The following is an 18,671-nucleotide window of genomic DNA, read 5'->3' as shown; positions in this document are numbered from 1 at the left end:
CACCACTACCACCCTCTAAAGCTAAACCATCATCACTTCTTACAGGGACCACTGAAATAGCCTTCTAGTCCACCCTCCACAGAGGAGCCAGAGTGAGTTTTAAGCATTGTTACCCAGATTATATCTGATTAAAACCTCCTGGATCACTTCCCATTGCACGTCAAAAACTCTAAATTACTTACAGGTCCACAAAGCTGTCCCATCCTGATGCACACTGACTGCTTCCTGATATTGTCACATAGTAAGCTGAATCTTGACTAAGGCCCTTCTCACTTGCTGTTGCCTCTATGTGGCTCTTTGTATGTCAGGCTCTTTTCCTTCTTCTTAAATTTTATTTTTTAAAATAATTTTTGTTTTTCAATTACTGTTGACATACAATATTATATTAGTTTCAAGTGTACAACATAGTGATTAGACATATATATAACTTATGAGGTGATCACCCCATAAATCTAGTACACTTTTAACACTATAAAGTTATTACAATATTATTGACCGTATTCCCTATTCTGTATTTTATATCCCCATGACTATTTTGTGACTACCAATTTGGACTTCTTTATCCCTTTCCCTTTTACACCCAGCCTCCCAAACCCCCTACCATCTGGCAACCATCAGAATGTTGTCTGTGTCTATCTGTGAGTCTGTTTGTGTTTTGCTTGTTCATTGATTTTGTTTTTTAGATTCCACATAAAAGTGAAATCATGTGGTATTTGTCTTCCTCTGAGTTATTTCACTCAGAATGATACTCTAGGTCCATCCATGTTGTCGCAAATGGTAAAATTTCATTCATTTTTATGGCTGAGTCATATTCCATTGTATATATGTACCACTTCTATATCCATTCATCTATTGATGGACACTTAGGTTGCTTCCATATCTTAGCTATTGTTAATAATACTAGAATGAACATAGGCGTGCATATGTCTTTTTGAATTAGTGTTTTGGGTTTCTTTGGATAAATACCCAAAGAGTGGAATTGCTGGGTCATTCTTTGTCTCTTGTTATAGCCTTTGTTTTAAGGTCTGTTTTGTCTGGCATAAGTATTGCTACCCCAGACTTTTTATTTCAATTCTATTTTCACAAAATATCCTTTTCCATCTCTTTACTTTCAATCTGTGTGTGTCTTTCTATCTGAAGTGAATCTCTTAAGGCACCATATGTAAGGGTCTTGTTTTCCTTTCTTTTATTATTATTTTTTGTTAATCCTCACTCAAGGATATATTTTCCATTGATTTTTAGAGAAAGTGGAAGGGAGGGCGAGCCGGGGGGAAGAGAGAGAGAGACAAACATTGATGTGAAAGAGACACATCTATTGGTTGCCCACATGTGCCCTGATTGGGGCAGGGTTCAAACCTGGAACCCAGGTACATGCCCTTGGCTGGGAATCAAACCCTCAACCCTTTGGGATGTGGGCCGATGCTCTAACCACTGAACACCACCAGCCAGGTCTTGTTTTTTTATCCATTTAGCCATCCTATGTCTTTTCATTGAAGCATTTAATCCATTTATATTTAAAGTAATTGTTGATAGATATGTAATTATTGCCATATTATTATTCACAATTTGTATCTTTTTTTCTTCTTTTTCTTCAAGAAGATCCTTTAACATTTCATGTAATACTGGTTTGGTGTGATGAGCTCCTTTAGCTTTTCTTGTCTGGGAAGCTCTTTATCTATCCTTTGATTCTAAATGATGTCTTTACTGGGTAGAATAATCTTGGTTGTAGGTTCTTGGTTTTCATCACTTTGAATATTTTGTTCCAATTCCTATAGGCCTGCAAAGTTTCCATTAAGAAATCATCTGACAGCCTTATGGGAGCTCCTATGTACGTAACTAATTGCTTTTCTCTTGCTGCTCTTAAGATTCTCACTTTGTCTTTAACCTTTGGCATTTTAATTATGATGGGCCTTGGTGTGAGCCTCCTTGTGTTTATCTTGTTTTGGAGTCTCTGTGCTTCCTCGTCTTGTATGTCTATTTCCTTCTCCAGTTAGGAAATTTTTCTGTCATTGTTTCTTCAAATAGGTTTCACTTCCTTGCTTGCTCTCTTTTCCTTCTGGTACCTCTATGCTACAGATGTTGATACAGTTGATGTTGTCCCAGAGGTTCCTTAAACTATCCTCATTTTTTGGATTCCTTTTTCTTTTTGCTGTTCAGATTGGGTGTTTTCTGCTTTATCTTCCAAATCACTGATTTGATCCTTTGCTTCATCTATTCTACTGTTGATTCCCTTACTGCATTCTTCATTTCTAACTGGTTCTTTTTCATGTTTTCTATTTCCATTTTTATGTTCCCTATCTCTTTGTTGAAGTTTTCACTGAGGTCATTGAGCATCCTATAACCAGTGCTTTGAACTCTGCATCTGGTAGGTTGCTTGTCTCCATTGTGTTTAGTTCTTTTTCTGGAGTTTTGTTCTTTTATTTCATTTGGGACATGTTTCTTTGTTTCCTTATTTTGGCTTGCTCCCTGTATTGGTTTCTGTGTATTAGGTAGAGCTGCTATGCCTCCCAGTCTTGATAGAGTGGCCTATGTTGTAAGTGTCCTGTGGGGCCCAGTGGCATATTCTCTGTGGTCACCTGAGCCAGGTACTCCAGATGTGTCCATTGTGTGGATTGTGTGTGCCCTCCTGTTGTAGTTGAGCCTTGATTGCTGTTGGCATGTCATTGGGAGGGACTGACGCTCAGGCTGACTTGCTGTGAGGACTGGCTATGACTACAATGAAGGAGCTGTTATGCAGGGGCCCACCCTATGGAACAGGATTGCTTTAGTGGGGCTCTGGTGCGTCAGGCTCTTTTTCATTCCCTTTAAATCTCAGCTTAATAGCTCTAAGAATGTACCTTACAACCATACTTAAAAGTATGGGTATTTTTTCTTTCTTGTGTAAAAACTAATCATGTCCATTTAAAAAAGAAAAAGCACTTGTGATCCTTTCTCATCAAGAGAAAACCACTATTAACATTTCAGTGTATACTTTTTTAGACTCCCATTTCAAATTTATAGAGATAATATATAATTATGGGAAAATGAAACCAGCACAGGCAGGTGTTGAGTATCTACCAGGTGTTTGAAAAGCTACCACCATACTTTCTAATTCATTGGCATGTTTTCTTCCTTCCTATCTCTAATCATACGCTATTAAGAATTTGTGGCTAGTGTGTCCTTCTCTTCCATTAAAATGTCAGCTCTGTATAGGTGTGACTTTGGTCCTATTCTCTTGCATTCCTAATTCTTACACTTGGCAAACAGTAGGTGCTTACTGTGTTTGTGTTGATTGACTGAGGACCACAATTAATAAACTTACTTTAGGTCTCAGGCCTCAAAGGATAGGTGGATGGGGCTTGAAGTTAACTCAGAAGGAGAAGGGGACTAGAGAGGCCCAGAGTGTTCCCACCCATCCTGACCTCCCCACCCCACCCCACCCCACCCCACCGACTCTGCCCCCAGGCATTGCCTTGGAGGTCCAGGTCCCTGAAAACCCCATAGTGGCCCTGGTGGGCACCGACGCTACCCTATGCTGCTCCTTCTCACCCAAGCCCAGCTTCAGCCTGGCACAGCTCAGCCTCATCTGGCAGCTGAGACACACTAAACAGCTGGTGCACAGCTTCACACAGGGCCAGGACCAGGGCAGTGCCTATGCCAACCGCACTGTGCTCTTCCCTGACCTACTGGGACAAGGCAACGTGTCCCTGAGACTTCAACATGTACGAGTGGAAGACAAGGGTAGCTTCACTTGCTTGGTGAGCATCCAGGACATTGGCAGTGCTGTGGTCAACCTGCAGGTGGCAGGTGAGCACCAGAAGGGGGTGCCCTCCATTAGCACACACCTCTCACTTCCCTAGCCCCTCACCTGCTACCCAGCGCCAACCCATGTTATTCACAGCCCTAGACACCCTGTTCCTCCACTGTGCTCCCTCTGCCCTTGCCTTACCTTGACCTCTGCCCTTTGCCTCCCTCAAGTCCCCTACTCGAAGCCCAGCATGACCCTGGAGCCAAACAAGGACTTGAGTCCTGGGGATACAGTGACCATCACGTGCTCCAGCTACCGGGGCTACCCTGAGGCCGAGGTGTTCTGGCAGGATGGGCAGGGTGTACCTGTGGCAGGCAATGTGACCACATCGCAGATGGCCAATGAGCAGGGATTGTTTGATGTGCGCAGTGTTCTGAGAGTGGTGCTGGGTGCTAATGGCACCTACAGCTGCCTGGTGCACAGCCCTGTGATGCATCAGGACTCTCACGGCTCCGTCACCATCACATCCCACAGAAGTCCTGCAGGTTTTTTTGCTTTAATGTCCCCCTGAGGGAGGGAGGTCTTGGCCCTATTAGGGGCCAAAGGATTTGAATCTAGTTCCCCACTTTCAGTCTCCCAGAACAGTGCCATACCTAGTAATAACAGGAAAGAGAAATAGAGTGGGTAGTGGAGACCTTACCATGGTGGTAGGTGGTGAGGGCGATGGTGACAGGCCTTCTTGGCTCTCTGGGTCTCCCGACTCAGGGCTCTGGAGACTTCTGGAAGGATGGAGAAGCATTCAGATCTCAGCAGGGATGAAGGAAAGGCGAGGGAAATGAGTCCTAGCTGGGAGGAAGGGTTTGCTAGGACCAGAGGCGGTCCAAGTCTGCCCCCCGGAATGGACCTTGTCAGGCCAAGGCCAACCTGATGTGAATTTTGTCAGATTAGGAAGACTCCATGTCTGGGAGTCCTGAGACTCAATCTGCTTTTGGGTGTAGGGAGAAGATGGGAAAATGAAGGGGGCCTGGGGTTGATTGGGGAGGAGATCTGGGAGGCTACAGGGTGGTAACCTAGAATGTTGCCACCCTTCCTCACTACCCTGCTCCTCCAACCTTGCCCTCAGGCGCGGTGGATGTCCAGGTCCCTGAAGACCCTGTGGTGGCACTGGTGGGCACCGATGCTACCTTGCGCTGCTCTTTCTCACCTGAGCCCGGCTTCAGCCTGGCGCAGCTCAGCCTCATCTGGCAGCTGACAGACACCAAACAGCTGGTGCACAGCTTCACGCAAGGCCGGGACCAGGGCAGCGCCTATGCCAACCGCACTGCGCTCTTCCCTGACCTACTGGCGCAGGGTAATGCATCCCTGAGGCTTCAGCACGTGCGCGTGGCTGATGAGGGCAGCTTCACTTGCTTCGTGAGCATCCAAGACTTTGGCAGTGCTGCTGTCAGCCTGCAGGTGGCAGGTGAGCACCAGAAGGGGGTGCCCTCCCCTTGACACACTTCTCTTATTTCCCTGACCTCTTACCTACTGCCCAGTGCCGAACCCTGTTATAGCCCCAGGTGCCCTGTTCCTCCACTGTGCCCCTCTGCCCTTGCCTTTTCTTGACCTCTGCTCTTTGCCTCCCTCAAGCCCCCTACTCGAAGCCCAGCATGACCCTGGAGCCAAACAAGGATCTGCGGCCTGGGGATACAGTGACCATCACGTGCTCCAGCTACCGGGGCTACCCTGAGGCCGAGGTGTTCTGGCAGGACGGGCAGGGTGTACCTGTGACAGGCAATGTGACCACATCGCAGATGGCCAATGAGCAGGGATTGTTTGATGTGCGCAGTGTTCTGAGAGTGGTGCTGGGTGCTAATGGCACCTACAGCTGCCTGGTGCGCAACCCTGTGCTGCAGCAGGACTCTCACGGCTCCGTCACTGTCACAGGTAGGGGACTGATGAACAGCTGGGGAGGATGGAGGGACCCACCCCTTCTTTTCTAGACCCTGGACTGGAATATAGATAGTACGGATGCTCAGAAGACTTGAAAGATCATTTTCATACATTTTAGGTGTCCCAAACTCTCCCCCAAGAAGTCCTTAAGGGACTTGTCTTAATGAGCTGATAAGAAGCATTTGTCATTTGCTCTCCTAGGAGCACCTTAGTGGCACTTATGCTTCTTATACAGGGAACCAAGTACCTGCCTGGAATCCAAGGTGTGGATGGGAGTTCTGGGACGGCCCCAAGGCATGGTCCAGGGACCTGGTAAGGGAGTGTTTTCCTATGGGAACTTCTCTGGGTGATGGGAAGGCTTTGCTGCATCCATGGGCGCCATCTGATTCTGAAGCCCTGAGAGAGGTGGGCTTCTACAGGTGGTCAGTCCCCAGCAACCCATCAATGTCATCTCCTCTATAATTGAGCTCTCAACCCAGGCAGCCGTTGGAATGGCTGGGGCTCTCTCTGCTGCTCCCATGTGGTCAAATACTAGCTTGATGCCACAATCTCTGGTTTGGAGGTCCTAGCACAGACACCATTCCCCTTCCTTGAGCACCCACCTCAGTGGGCATCCCTTGTGCCTGGAGATGTGAAGTGGGCTCAGGCCTGCACGCAGGCCAAAGGGGCAGTCTTCCATCTGTGTTTGAATCTCAGTCTGGCTCCTCACTTCCTCCCCATGGGCCAGTTGACCTTTCCCAGGGGCCTCCCCACATATTCTGGGGTCAGCACAGCAGGTTCTGTCCTGTTTTCTCCCACCCAGCCCACCCAAGTCCTGATTTGCACCTGGTCCCCAGTTTCTGCACAAGCCTCAAGATTCGCTGACTTATTCCTGTCTGTCTTCTCCTCCCTAGCGAACCTGGGCTTTGCAAGGCCTTCACTTATCTTCTAGGCATTCAGACTCAATCCTTCTCTTTCAGGTGTTTCCTTCCTTCAAGGCTGTGTTTCCTCTGCCCAGCCCCTCCCCAAGATTGACCCCACCCTATTCCTGGAGACCCCCTGGGTTGCTGCTCTTTGTGTGGCAGTCACTGCCCCAAGCTTTTGGATGTTCTGAGGGGTCTCCATGACCTTTTAAAGAGCAGCATATTGTCTGGTGTGTTTGCAGGAGAGAATCAGAACTATCAGATAGTGAGATTGACTGGACTGGTCAAGAGAATTCTCCAGGGACAGGTGGGAGTTGAGAGGACCTTGAAGGATTGGTGGGCTTCCTGGTAATTTGCACACGGGTGAATTGGGTATTTGTCACACTGTGCAGAAAGGCCTTGTCAGTATAAATGTAATTGCAGGGAGAATGTTTATCCCACTAAAGACAAAAATCTTTACTTAAAACTTTAGTAACTAACATTCAAAGTGCTTTCATTCACAGATGAGGAAACTGAAGCTCTGGGAGAAGAGAGGACTTTCCCCAAGCCACAGACTAGCACAGTGGCTCTGGCTCTTCTGGGGGTTAAGCATCTCTTTGAAAATTGGATAAATGATAAATGCAGTAGTTTGCATTTAAATTTTGAGGGTGTGTGGCCCCTCTAAACTCATGCATTGGGGGTCTGTCAACCTTGGCTCCAGCACCCTGCAGTGAGCAGATGAACCAGGACCAGAATTCAACTCCTAGCCTCTCAGTCTAATTTTCTCTCCTCTGCTCCACCCAGCCTCCTGTTTTTGTTAGAGCAGGTCTGGCCTACTTTGGATCGTTGGCCTGTATTTTGCTTTGGGCAGCTTTGTGCCTTGTAAAACATTCTGGGATTCAGACTTTCAGTCTTGTAGCCTAGTCTCTCCACACCTCCTGAAGGTTAGTGAAGTTGAGTGTGCTGTGTGCAGGGCCTTTATGGAGCAGGCACTGTATGTGGAGCCTGAAGACACAGATCTGAGCCCTGCTCTTTTATTGATTGAATGAGGGCAACTCTGACCTGTATTCCAGGCGCCAGCCTAGGGTGAACACAGAAAGAGTGTCTCTGTCCCCCTGGGTATTTCTCTGGCTCTAATCTGTCATTGCTACAGGAGCCCCTCCCTGGGCTCCCCAGGGGTTTCATAGACTGGCCCTCCTGACCCCTCATATCAGCTGCTGTCCCCACCTCCTGCTTATCGGGTGATGAGTTCCTTTGCTTCCAATGCCCAGAACAGCAACTTTGCCAGCGATGCCAGCTGAAAGTGACATCTACTGCAAATGCCCATCTACTGCAAATGCCCGTGTCTATGCCAGGACCTCCACTGCTCAGGGCACTGCTCTCGGTACAGCTGTCACCTTTCACAGGAGCCACTGGCCCCCAGGCTGCTTATGCCTGGGGTGCTTCTGTTCTCCAGAGAGCACAGGAAAGCAGCACTGTGTCTGGTTAGATTTGTCGTACCTTCCCAGGACGCAGCAGGGGCCCAGGGCCTGGGCTGGAGGATGGCACGCTCAGAGCAGCGGCTGGCCTCGCCCAGGTGTGGGCACTCCAGCTCCTTCCGTCTGCCTTGAGAGCGTTAACAGAAGGCCCTCAGCATTTCACACCATGGCAAGCTCCTCACTCTGGCGCCATCAGTGCCCATCCTCAGCAACATGCAGGGCCTGCAGACACTTTCTGTAAAGAGCTGGATAGTAAATACTTTAGGCTTTGCGGGCCATGCACCATCTCTTGCTGCTGTTCCTTTTCCATCTCCTTCTGTTCTGCCCTTTCCATTTTTTGGTGACCCTTTACAAAAATTAGCTCACAGGCTATACAAACACAGGCCATAGGCCAGATTTAGCTGACAGGCCTTAGTTTGCCGACTCCTGATCTCTAGGGTGGGGAATATCACCAGGTGGGGCTGGAGCAGTCAGGGAGGGCCTCCTGAGGAGGTGGACTTAAGCTAGGTGGAGAGCTTGTGAGCACTCTTTAGGTCAGGGAAACTGACAGCAATGTATGGGGGCTGTAGGGAGCCGGTTGTCTCTGCAAAGAATGGTCAGACACCTGTTTGGCTGGAGCAGAGGTTCCTTTAGTGGAATTAGGTACAAAGGCTGGGGAGGGTAAGCAGCAGCTAGATTATCAAGGTCCTTGAATCATCTGAAAAAGATCAAAGCATTATTCTCAGGTCAGGAGGGAGCCATAGAAAGTTCTTAAGCATCACCAGTGGCAGACTCTTTAACCCCGCCAGGTTGAGGCATGTTCACACCAGCTATGGCTGTGTTAGGGTTTGGAGGGTGTATGGATGAGCAGGGGAGAGGCATGCGAACTTAAGTGAGCTCTGTGCATAAGTGTTGGGGTCCAGAGAGGGCGGGAGCTCCCCCATTTACACCTTGGAGCCAGAGGGTACTGTCCTCATGGCTGTGGGGCCAAGCATGATGATTTCTCCCCATTCTCTCTACTGCCCCTCCCAGGACAGCTCATGACATTCCCCCCTGAGGCCCTGTGGGTGACGGTGGGACTCTCCATCTGTCTTGTTGCACTGTTGGTGGCCCTGGCCTTCGTGTGCTGGAGAAAGATCAAGCAGAGTTGTGAAGAGGAGAATGCAGGTGAGAGGGGGTATGCAAATGTGCGTGCACATGTCTTTGGGTATGCCGGTGTGCCTGTGACATCAATATGAGTGTTACTTTCCAGTGACAGAATGAATGTGGGTGCACCAGTGGGGCTAGATTGTGTGTGTATGACCTTGAGGCTGAATATGTCCTGTGTGTGTAAACAAGTGAGTCTGCCTGTGAGTGTGCAAGTATAGCAAGTTGAGTGTGTATATGAGTGTGACTGGAAGTGAGTGGTGGATGTGTAAGGCAGAAGGGTAAGGAGGTGATAGATATGTCTGTGCTAACAAGTGTGACTGTGAGAGTATAACTCCCATTGGTGTGTCTGTGAGTGAGAGCACAGGTTTAGAACATGGAAATTTAGCACAAGTGTGAATGTTCATGGGTTTGGGGTCACTATGTGAGGGTGTGTCTGCCTCAAGGGAGCAGAGCTGGGCTGGGGTTGGTATATCAGTAGATGGGTGGCTTGACCTTGGTAGGTGAGTAAGTTGACGCTGTTGAGTGGCAGGTGAGGGAGTGGACATTGGTGAATGGGTGAGTTGACCCTGATGGGTGGTACACAGGTTAACAGAGGTTTTTTTGGGTAAACATGAGAGTTGATGGTGAGAGGTAAAGATGACGGTGTCAGGAGGACAGTGAGTATGTGACTAGGGAAGAGGCTGGTCGGTTGACAGGTAGGCGTTGCCTGTGCAGCAGGGCCTGGAGGGCTGGTAGAAGATGAGTGGACGGTAGATGGGTGGGGGTACATGTTGGAGGGTGGTGGTTGACTGGCTTGGGGGGTGAGGGGATAGGTGAGATGATGGGTCGCAGACTGCTGCAGGTGAGTAGGTGGTCCTTGGCTAGGTGAGTGATGGGCTCCACGCTGGGAGCTCTTTTATCCTGCCCCAGGGCCCTGCTCTGCTCTACTTGCTCTCAAGCTCTGACTCTGATCCAACACTTTATCAGAGGTCATCCCTGCTTCCCATTTACCCCCTCTCCTGCACCCCGGGTAGGGAAGTGCAGTTATGGATATGGGGCTGAGAAAGTTTTTGTTTGCTCTTCCAGGAGCCGAAGACCAGGATGGGGATGGAGAAGGATCTAAGACTGGTAAGTCTAAGCTTGTAGCTGGCCTTATTGGCTGAGGAAAGGACATGGGGACAGGGGAGAGGACTTCAGGACATGAAGGAGCCACATTTGCCTGAGGTTGAATGAAGTGTGTCCTGTGAACTGAGGCCTCCCCACCCAGGTGAGTCTAGTCTCTGCCCAGCATTAGGCCTGGAGATGGATCTCCCCTGATTCCTTCCCAGGTGCTGTTTCACTTCCCCTGCCTACTTCTATCCATCTGCCAGCCAGCTCCACCCCTAGAGACCCTGGACTGTGGGGTCTGGTGGATTCCTAGGGGAGGGGGAAGGGCTCAGAGGATAAGGCAGCCTGAGTTTCAGTTTCAGCTCCTGCTCATATAAGCTGAGTGGCCTTGAGCTATGCTTCTCTGGGCCTCAGCTTCCTCATCTCTCTCAGTTTCCTCATAATAGCTGCCTCCCTTCATTGGTTGTGTGGGTTTGATTAGATGAGATGATGTTTATAAATGGCCTAGTATCATACCTGGTGCCTAGTAAGTAAGTGCTCAGTACCTTGGAATCCTGTTACTAGGCACATAGTGTAAGATAGTCCCATTCTGGCCAGAGGTTAGGTAACTCTGGTCAAAGTGCTTTGCTCCTCCGGGCTTCAATTTCCTATCTGTAACCTGATGACACCAGAAGTTTGTTTTGAATCTCTCCGGAGTGACTGGATAGGAAAGGGGTTTGCAAAGGTCATGGTGCTGTGGGGACACAAACTGGGAGCCCAGAAAGGGTTGGGTGCCAAAGGTGCTAGTGTCCTGTGGCCATGGTGGCTTCATTGCCTTCTCTTCTGGCTCCTGGGCTGGGAGAGGCATGTTCCTGCTGAGCCGTTTGGGATGATGCCAGTTGACACCAGTTCCCTCCCCACACCCATAGAAGGAAAGGCAAGAATTTGACACCTGGGACTGCTATAAATTATGCCAGTTAATTCTCTGCCTTTGGTGTCTGGGTGTGGACACAGCTCTGGGATCAAGCCTCCTTTTTTCACACTCAGAGGCAGATGTAGTTGACAGAAGGGAGGAGAGAAGCTGGTGGCTTAGAGATTTGGTCAGTGTCTGTTCCACATGGTCCTGGGGACAGCTGCAGCCCCCTCTAGCTCCTTACTTCACTGTATTTGTGGAGCAGATACATCTCTAGTTCACTGGAGGGCAGAGTAGTTGTTCGCATTCTATAGATGCAGAAAACTGAGGCCCAGAGAGGGGAGTGATAAGCCACAGAGTGGAGCTGGAACTTGGGACAGCAGCCTGGGGCCCCTTCCCTGGTGCTATGATGTTCCCCCCACTCTCCTGCCTCCTCCTCCCAGTCCCTCTGACCCTCGCTTCCTAAGCTCCTATCTCTCTACCCCACCCTCTACCCCACCGCTTTCCACAGTGCCCCCCTCACCATGTGCTCCTTCCTTTTTTGCAGTCCTGAGGCCTCTGAAACACTCTGAGAACAAAGAAGGTATGACATGTGGTGCTTGAGATTGTGTGTGTGTGTGCGCACCTGTGCGTAGGAGGCAGAGAGGGTCATGGGGAAGAGATTATCACCCCTTACTAGTGACCTGCTCCCCTCACCCCAGTAAAGTGGCAGAGGGTGGAGTAACCAAGGTCCCAGCTGCTCTATTAGGACACAGATATGACAGGCTTAACTAGGACAAGAGCTTATTTCTCTCTCCTGTAACAGTCTAAGCATAGGTGATTTTAAGGCCACCAATGTCCTGGAGCCAGCTTCCACTTACCTGGTTTCTGCCCTCTTCAACTTGATGCTTCTGTCCCCAAGTCCACATGGCTGTTCCAGCTCCCACACACCTGCCCCAAGGCCCCAAAGCAGAGGGGGAAGAAGAAAGGGAGTATGGCTTTTTCTAGGGCTTGAGACATAGCTCATGGCACTTCTGTCTACATCACATTGGTCAGAATCTATCACATGATCCCTAACTCAAGTGAGACTAGGAAATGTGGTTTTCAGCTGGGCAGCCACCTGGTACATAGGTGGTTAGTAAATGTTAACAATCATTGGTATTCACGTTATTATAACAAGAAGTTACATTAGGAAATGGTTGGTTGGAGGTTAGTTTGAGATTCTTTCTTCTTGAGTAACCAACAGCCACATCTATGTGTATGTATGTATGTTTGTGTATAAATATGTGCATCTCTGTGTGTGTTTCTGTGTGTATTTTGAACAAAATATTTCTTGATGCAAAATCTTGCCACTAAATCTGAGTGACTTCCACCTAGAAAATCAAGGTTGGTTGCCAAAGGTTATGGAGCCTTAGATTTTTTTCAAGTCATGTTGGTGTCCCTGTTAGAAATTCCTGGATGCTCATCCCTGTGTTTAGCTTTCCTCTGGGCCCCGGGCTCTGAACTTGCTGGGTAAGCACAGGGGCAGTCCCCAGGAGGGAGAGCTATTTTCCCAGACAGACAGACCTTAAAAGAATGGAAGAGGGAAGGGTGGGGTCACACATGCCCCTGCCCTCCTTCTAAACTCTCCATTCAGGCCATGGAGTGGGGTGAGGCCAGGGCTGTGAATCCATGAGGTGCCCTCTACATGGAGACAAGAAGCCAGGGGGAAGGAGGTTCACCAAAGCATGGCTGTTAGGGAAATCAGTGTGGGAAAGAGAAGTTGGAAAGGGTTTACTGCTAGTGGATGGAAGTGAACCAGGCAGGGAGAGATGGGAAGGGAAAAGTGTGCCAGGCAAAGGCACCCGTGGGAGGGAAGTGTTTGGGATGAGTGGACCCGTGGGGATTGAGCAAGGCTGGCGAGGACTGGGCAGTCTCCCTCAGGTGCCCTGTGGTCTGTCTGATGCCCAGCTCCTGTGTTTATGTCTTTCTGGGCCTCAGGGCAGTGCTTAGCACAGGGGGTTGCGAGCTGGACTTCTGTGGCCACTCTCACACACACTCCCCATCCTGAAGCATAGGACCATGTGCCTGGGGTTCTGGCATTGTCCCAAGAGTGGAACTCTTGCACTTAATGCTTTTCCCCCTTTTCTTCCCATAATGAAATTCAGGTGATGGACAAGAAATAGCCTGACCAGAAGGACCAGGGAGCTGCTGTCCCTGTCCTGGGCTTCCCGCTCTGGCTGCGCTGGGGCCTCAGTGTGATCCCTGGGCTGGGGCTTCCCTGCCCCCAACAGATGGCTCCCACCCTGGCGGGTCTACTCATTCTGCAAAGGATGCGATACATAGACCACTCATAGCCTCATTTCTCCAATGGACATGACTCCCAAGTCATCCTGCTGCCTTATTTCTTATGGACACAATACACAGACCACCCAACCACCTTGTTTCTCCAGTGGATATGCTACATGGACCATCTGGCTGTCTTTTTTCTCTAGAGCACACAATATTCAGACTGAGCCCCTCCCTTGTTTCTCCAAAGACATGACATATAGTCACCCCTTGCCTTGTTTCTCCAGTGGCCCTGATACACTAGTTATCACTTCCCAGCCTTCCCCTGACCTGTCTGTAATCCCATGTCCTCAGACTAGGGCACTGCAGCCTCAGCATCTCCTTGAGTCTAGTGGTGTTCCTCTTGCTTTCTCCCATGCTGGCGCCCAAGGTTGGCCTTTCCTTCCCCTACTAAGTGAAGACAGGTCCCCTCCCCAGGCATGCATAGACACACAGGTGCACGTGCTGGAACATGTACAGACTTCCCCTGGTCCAATCTCTTTCCATGATGCCCTGGTCTGTACCCTGTGAGTCCTCCTCTGCCCACTGTCCCCACGGGAAACATGTGCTGGTCACACTGGGTCTCAGGGGGGCCAGGTTCTGTCCCTCTGCTTTTTCTGCCTTTTGTTTACCCATTCAAGTAATGTTCAGTGAGCACCCATGGGGTGTGGGCAATGTGTTAGGTGTGGTGAACCCTCCTTGAAAAGACAAGCTGCTCCCTCAAGGAGCTTGCCCTTCAGCTAGAAACCTGTGAGGAAATAGCGGTTCATGAGAGGGCCTTCTGCCTTGCTCCCTACCGTACTCCTCTTCTATGCCCCAGCTACCTAGGTACCTCACCCCCCATTCCATCCCTAGGTCTTACCCAGAGTGGCAGGGGGGTGGGTAGAAACATGGAGAAAGGGATGGAGCCTCTCGCTACAGCTGGTGAGAAGCTGATGGTCCCCAAGGTGTCTTTCCAGGATGAGCAGGTGGGCACTCAAGCAAGGCCCAACAGACCCCAAGAGCCCAACAAAGAGGAAACCTGGGGCCTCTGGGGCCGGATATAGCCCCCCCACCATGGTGCTATTCTGGGGCTGGGCAGACATCTCCTGGCCTGTCTCTGGCCAGCCCCTAACCTCTGCTAGAATAAACTTCTGATATTCTAATGTCCACCCACTGACATATCCCTTCACCAGAAATGGAAGATGTGGGGATTTATCATTTAAATGTGGGACTCAGAGGAATTTTGTTAACTGGGGGTGTATTTGGGTAAAAATAAATGCCTTTGTAGAAAGCTGCTCCTCTGTGAAGTGTATGGAAACAGAGCAGGCAACAGGACTCAGCAGGAAGGATTTCTTCTTGGCCATCGCAGCTGGATTGGATCTCCTTTCTCACACCATCTTTACAGCACTGGGTCTCCGGAGCCATGTGGCTCCTTCCCTGGCCTCAGTTTCCCTCTTGGTAAAGTGAAGTTTGCCATACAGAAAACCAGTCCCTTTGGTTACTGTGTAGGGCTCCATCCACTCCTAAAACACCCCCTAATTTTTTGTCTCAGAAGATTCCAACCCTAGGTTTGTTTAGGGCCTCTGCTAATGCCCCATTTTGCAGATGGAGAAGCTAAGACCCAGTGAGAAGTAGACACCAGGAAAGGAGTTCTGCATGCTGTTCTTGGCTGACCCAGTGGAATGGGCACCAGGCCTGAGTCAGAGTTCCAGGACCTCGTTCTGCCTTGAGCAAGGCATTTGGCTCCCCTGGGCCTTACTTTTGTTATATGAAAAGTGGGCCTGAGGTTTCCACCACTTTGCACTTCCAAAGACTGAGAAGGGGGCGGTGAACGTGGCAGGCAAACAGGCATCCAGAGAACCACATTCGGGCTGTGGGACACTGTGCTCATTTGCCCCTGGGGCATTGAATCTCAGCACCAGCCATTTGGCCCCAGAGCTCCGCAGGCCCTGGGGTGGCCGGAGGAGCCAGGGCTGGGGGTCAGGACACTTGACTTTTGTTCCTGGCTCTGCTACTAACTTGTGACCAAGTCCTTCATACTTCTGAACCTTAATTTTCTTATCTATTAAGTAGGGGTGACAAGCCCTCTTCTGAAAAGAACGTGACATTCTTTACTAACTGGAGCACTTGTTATAAAGTAGGTGGTCCTGGGAGTAAGACGGTCACCTTGATTGAAGTTCCACCACTGGTTTTAGAATCAAAAGGTCCATGAGAGTCTCTGCCTTGCTTCCCCCATCCCCAACTTCGAGTCTGCTCACTTCACTGGGCTTCAACCCCGTCTATAAGGTGGGATGATGGTAGTTCATTTCATAGGACTGTTGTGAGGGCTGGACAGGCAGTGGGTAAGAATACCCTGCAAACTATAAAGTGCTGGGCACACAGGCGGCCTTATCTTTCCTCCCCTGCAGATGAGGCTGCACATTCATGCTCCCTAGGCGATTTTGTAGATAAAGTGCCATGGCCCAGAACAAGCTGTGTGAACCAGTTTGCCCATCTGTAAAACAGGTACAATTACCAGTGCCTTTTCTTTCTGACAGGGCTGTGTTAAGGCTTAGAGGTGACACTGTATTAAGTGCTTCTGGGAGCAACCCAGCAGGTAAGAGACTTGCCTGGGGTGGGGGTGGGGGGTGAGGAAGGTGGCCACTAAGTCCCCAGTGACAAGTACCCCAGAGAGCAGTATTTTTAGCTTCCCTTTCTGGGCAAAGCTCCAATTCCTGCATTTTAATGGAGAAATAATTCTCACAGTGCGACAAGCTGTAGCCTGCAGGTGTCACATCCATATTAAAAAGGGGGAACAGAGCAAGGGTTCATTTGCCTAGCTTGAGGTGTGACCGGAATTCACCTCCAGGATCAATTGTAGCCAAGGCTGTGAAGACTAATTAGTGTATCTGACCACTCGGAGGACACTGGGTGGGAGTGAAAACAGCATGGCCAGGGGCCTTGAGTCCTACCTTTCAACCTGCTTATTCCTTCTTCAGCGTGCTCTACTTCTGCTCACAGACGTGAATGGTGCCTTCCAAAGGGGTCAGTTCAGGGGGAAGCACCTGACCTTGCTCATCCCAGGAGGCAGTTGAGTGGGATGCTGGTCCTGTGGGCCAGTGAGCAGAGACCATGGCTGACCTGAGCTGGGCCATGTCCACATATCCTGTTGCAAAGCCCAAGTCTTAAACTGAGATATGGAGCCAAAGTTTGCCCCAAGTACCCATACCTCAAGCCTTCAAGGGCAGGGAACCCACAGAGAAGCTGGAGGCTGACATGAAGTGAGGAGCCAGAATGGATGGCAGTGGGGGGCAGCAGATTCAAATGCCACAAATGCAAACAATAGAGAAATGTGTAAAGTGTTTGTCCTCACCTCCAGTCCCCCTACTCAGAGGGAAGCACTATTAAAGGTTTGCTGTCCTTCCAGACTTTTCTCCAGGTTGTGTATTTACAAAAATGAAGTCATACGTATTCTGCAACTTTTTTGTTTTTTTCTTTATCATCCTCCCAAGTCAGTTCTGTTTTTTTACTTTTTAAATGAGGTGTAACATCTATCTAGTGTTTAAAAGACACTAGTTCTCAGTGTATAGCTCCATGAATTTTCACACAAGTATCTCTACCCATGTAACCATCATCCAGGTCAAGATATAAAACGCTTAGAATCCAGAAAGTTCCCCAGAGCCCCTTTGTTACTGCTTGTGGATTCCAAAGAAATAACACAGAGGACTGGCTGTGAAAGACATGGGTTTATTATGTGTGCACAGTTGGCAGCCAGCCAGTGAAGTCTCTGAGACATAGGCTTTCTCAGCACACGGTTATATAGAATATAGAAAACAAAGCAAACTGGGCATACGGGGGCACGTGCTCGCACATAAGCTGTGTGAGATCAAAATGCTAGCTGTTTCTTTGCAATTTATAGCCCCGGCTCACATCTAGAAGCAGTTTCTCTTTGGCAGTTTCTTGACTGAGGAGCTGGCCAGGCTCCCAAGGTTGGTCCCAGTCCACTTACAGATGGCCTTCATCATATTCCCATAGGGTCAGAGGGGGAGTTGGAGCTTGGGAAGGGGCCCATGTTTTCACATACCACACACCCTTCCGAGTCAATAGCTCCACCAGAGATACTATTCTGGCTGTTCTCACCATAGATTCTTTTTGCTTGTTCTTTAACTTCATATAAGTGGAATCCTCTAGTATATACTATTTTGTGTCTAGCTTCTTGCAAAGACCTCCCTCATTCTATTTAAATAGTTACATAGTATCTCATGTACTACTGTTCTAGAATATATTTTAAGTGTTGGTAGAGTTACCATTTGTTTGGGCTGCCTTTATAGCCAGTCCCTGTGGCAGCAAGAATGTGTAAAAAAAGAACATTTAGACCACGAGCAAAACCGATTCTAGACAGGGCAGGAAGGGTGCTGGGAATTCCCACCCCAGCGGGTCAGGGACCTGAGGGGTGGAGCCTAACTCAGCAGTGGATGGGCCTGTGGTCATCTCTTCCTCTCCCACATGCTTCCTTTCCCTTCAGCATCTGCCTTGTGGCGGTGGCTGCCTCAGTTCCGGGAAGCTATGTTCACGTTTCTGGGATGCCAGTCCTGGAGGTGAGTGTTATGCCCCCTGCTGGATGGGGTGGTCTGAGTGTGTGCTGGGGCTGGGCTAAGCCCTGCATCCTACACCTGGAATACCTGACCATAATGGATGGGGGCGATTCATCAGCACCTCCCTGGGTACAGGTGCCTCAGAGCAAGTTAAATCTCTTGCACTTGTGTCTGAGGACATTCCTAACCTGCCATTTGGCTCCACCAGCTCCAGGTAATCATGGTGACACTATTTCATCACTAATGAGGTGGTACTTGTTACAGCACAGGAAACCCTGGGTCTCATGGGGCAAACAGAGTGCCTGTGGCCTTGGTCCTCAGCCTTTCCCCAGCATCTGAGCAGCAAAATAGCTCCCTCCCCTCAACCTCACTCAGCTGACATGATTTTTCCACCTCCACCCCACCCCTGCCATCTTCTGGACATGTTTGTTTCATCATTGCCCTTTTAGATTGAGGCCCTGCATGGATTGTAATATTTCAGCCTCTCACCTCCTTGATCTTGTGTGCCCTGCTCCTAGTCATACAGCTCTGTATCCCATTAATCCAGTGGTTCTTAACCCTGGCTGCACATTAGAATCACTTAGGAGATTTTTAATAATAGAGGTACCTGGGCTCCCTACCTAGAAGTTCTGGTACAGTTGGTTGAGATCCTTGCTAAGTATTTCATGTCCATACCCCAAGGGCTCTAGCCAGCTTTAAAAGTTA

The 18,671-nt window shown here is 49.4% G+C and overlaps 1 protein-coding gene across 4 annotated transcripts in view; it reads left to right on the top strand.

Moving 5' to 3' along the window:
- The window catches only part of CD276 (CD276 molecule), a 40,315-nt gene extending 25,632 nt beyond the window's left edge, over nucleotides 1-14,683 (top strand). For 3 of the 4 annotated variants that reach the window (XM_016201635.2, XM_016201621.2, XM_016201630.2), the window contains 6 exons: nucleotides 4,851-5,189; nucleotides 5,357-5,653; nucleotides 9,030-9,164; nucleotides 10,212-10,253; nucleotides 11,672-11,707; nucleotides 13,251-14,683. In XM_016201635.2, coding sequence (XP_016057121.1) covers nucleotides 4,851-5,189; nucleotides 5,357-5,653; nucleotides 9,030-9,164; nucleotides 10,212-10,253; nucleotides 11,672-11,707; nucleotides 13,251-13,273 — 872 coding nt within the window. In that variant the 3' untranslated portion in view covers nucleotides 13,274-14,683. Of the gene's footprint in view, nucleotides 1-3,444; nucleotides 3,787-3,957; nucleotides 4,273-4,850; nucleotides 5,190-5,356; nucleotides 5,654-9,029; nucleotides 9,165-10,211; nucleotides 10,254-11,671; nucleotides 11,708-13,250 lie in introns of all 4 variants that reach the window. The other variant, XM_016201642.2, reaches the window with a different exon arrangement.
- The last annotated feature ends 3,988 nt before the right edge of the window (nucleotides 14,684-18,671 follow it).

This window comes from Miniopterus natalensis, chromosome 1 (genome assembly GCF_054644295.1).
Source record: "Miniopterus natalensis isolate mMinNat1 chromosome 1, mMinNat1.hap1, whole genome shotgun sequence".
NCBI classification, from domain to species: Eukaryota; Metazoa; Chordata; class Mammalia; order Chiroptera; family Miniopteridae; genus Miniopterus; species Miniopterus natalensis.
This window is presented reverse-complemented; position numbering and strand designations above follow the sequence as displayed.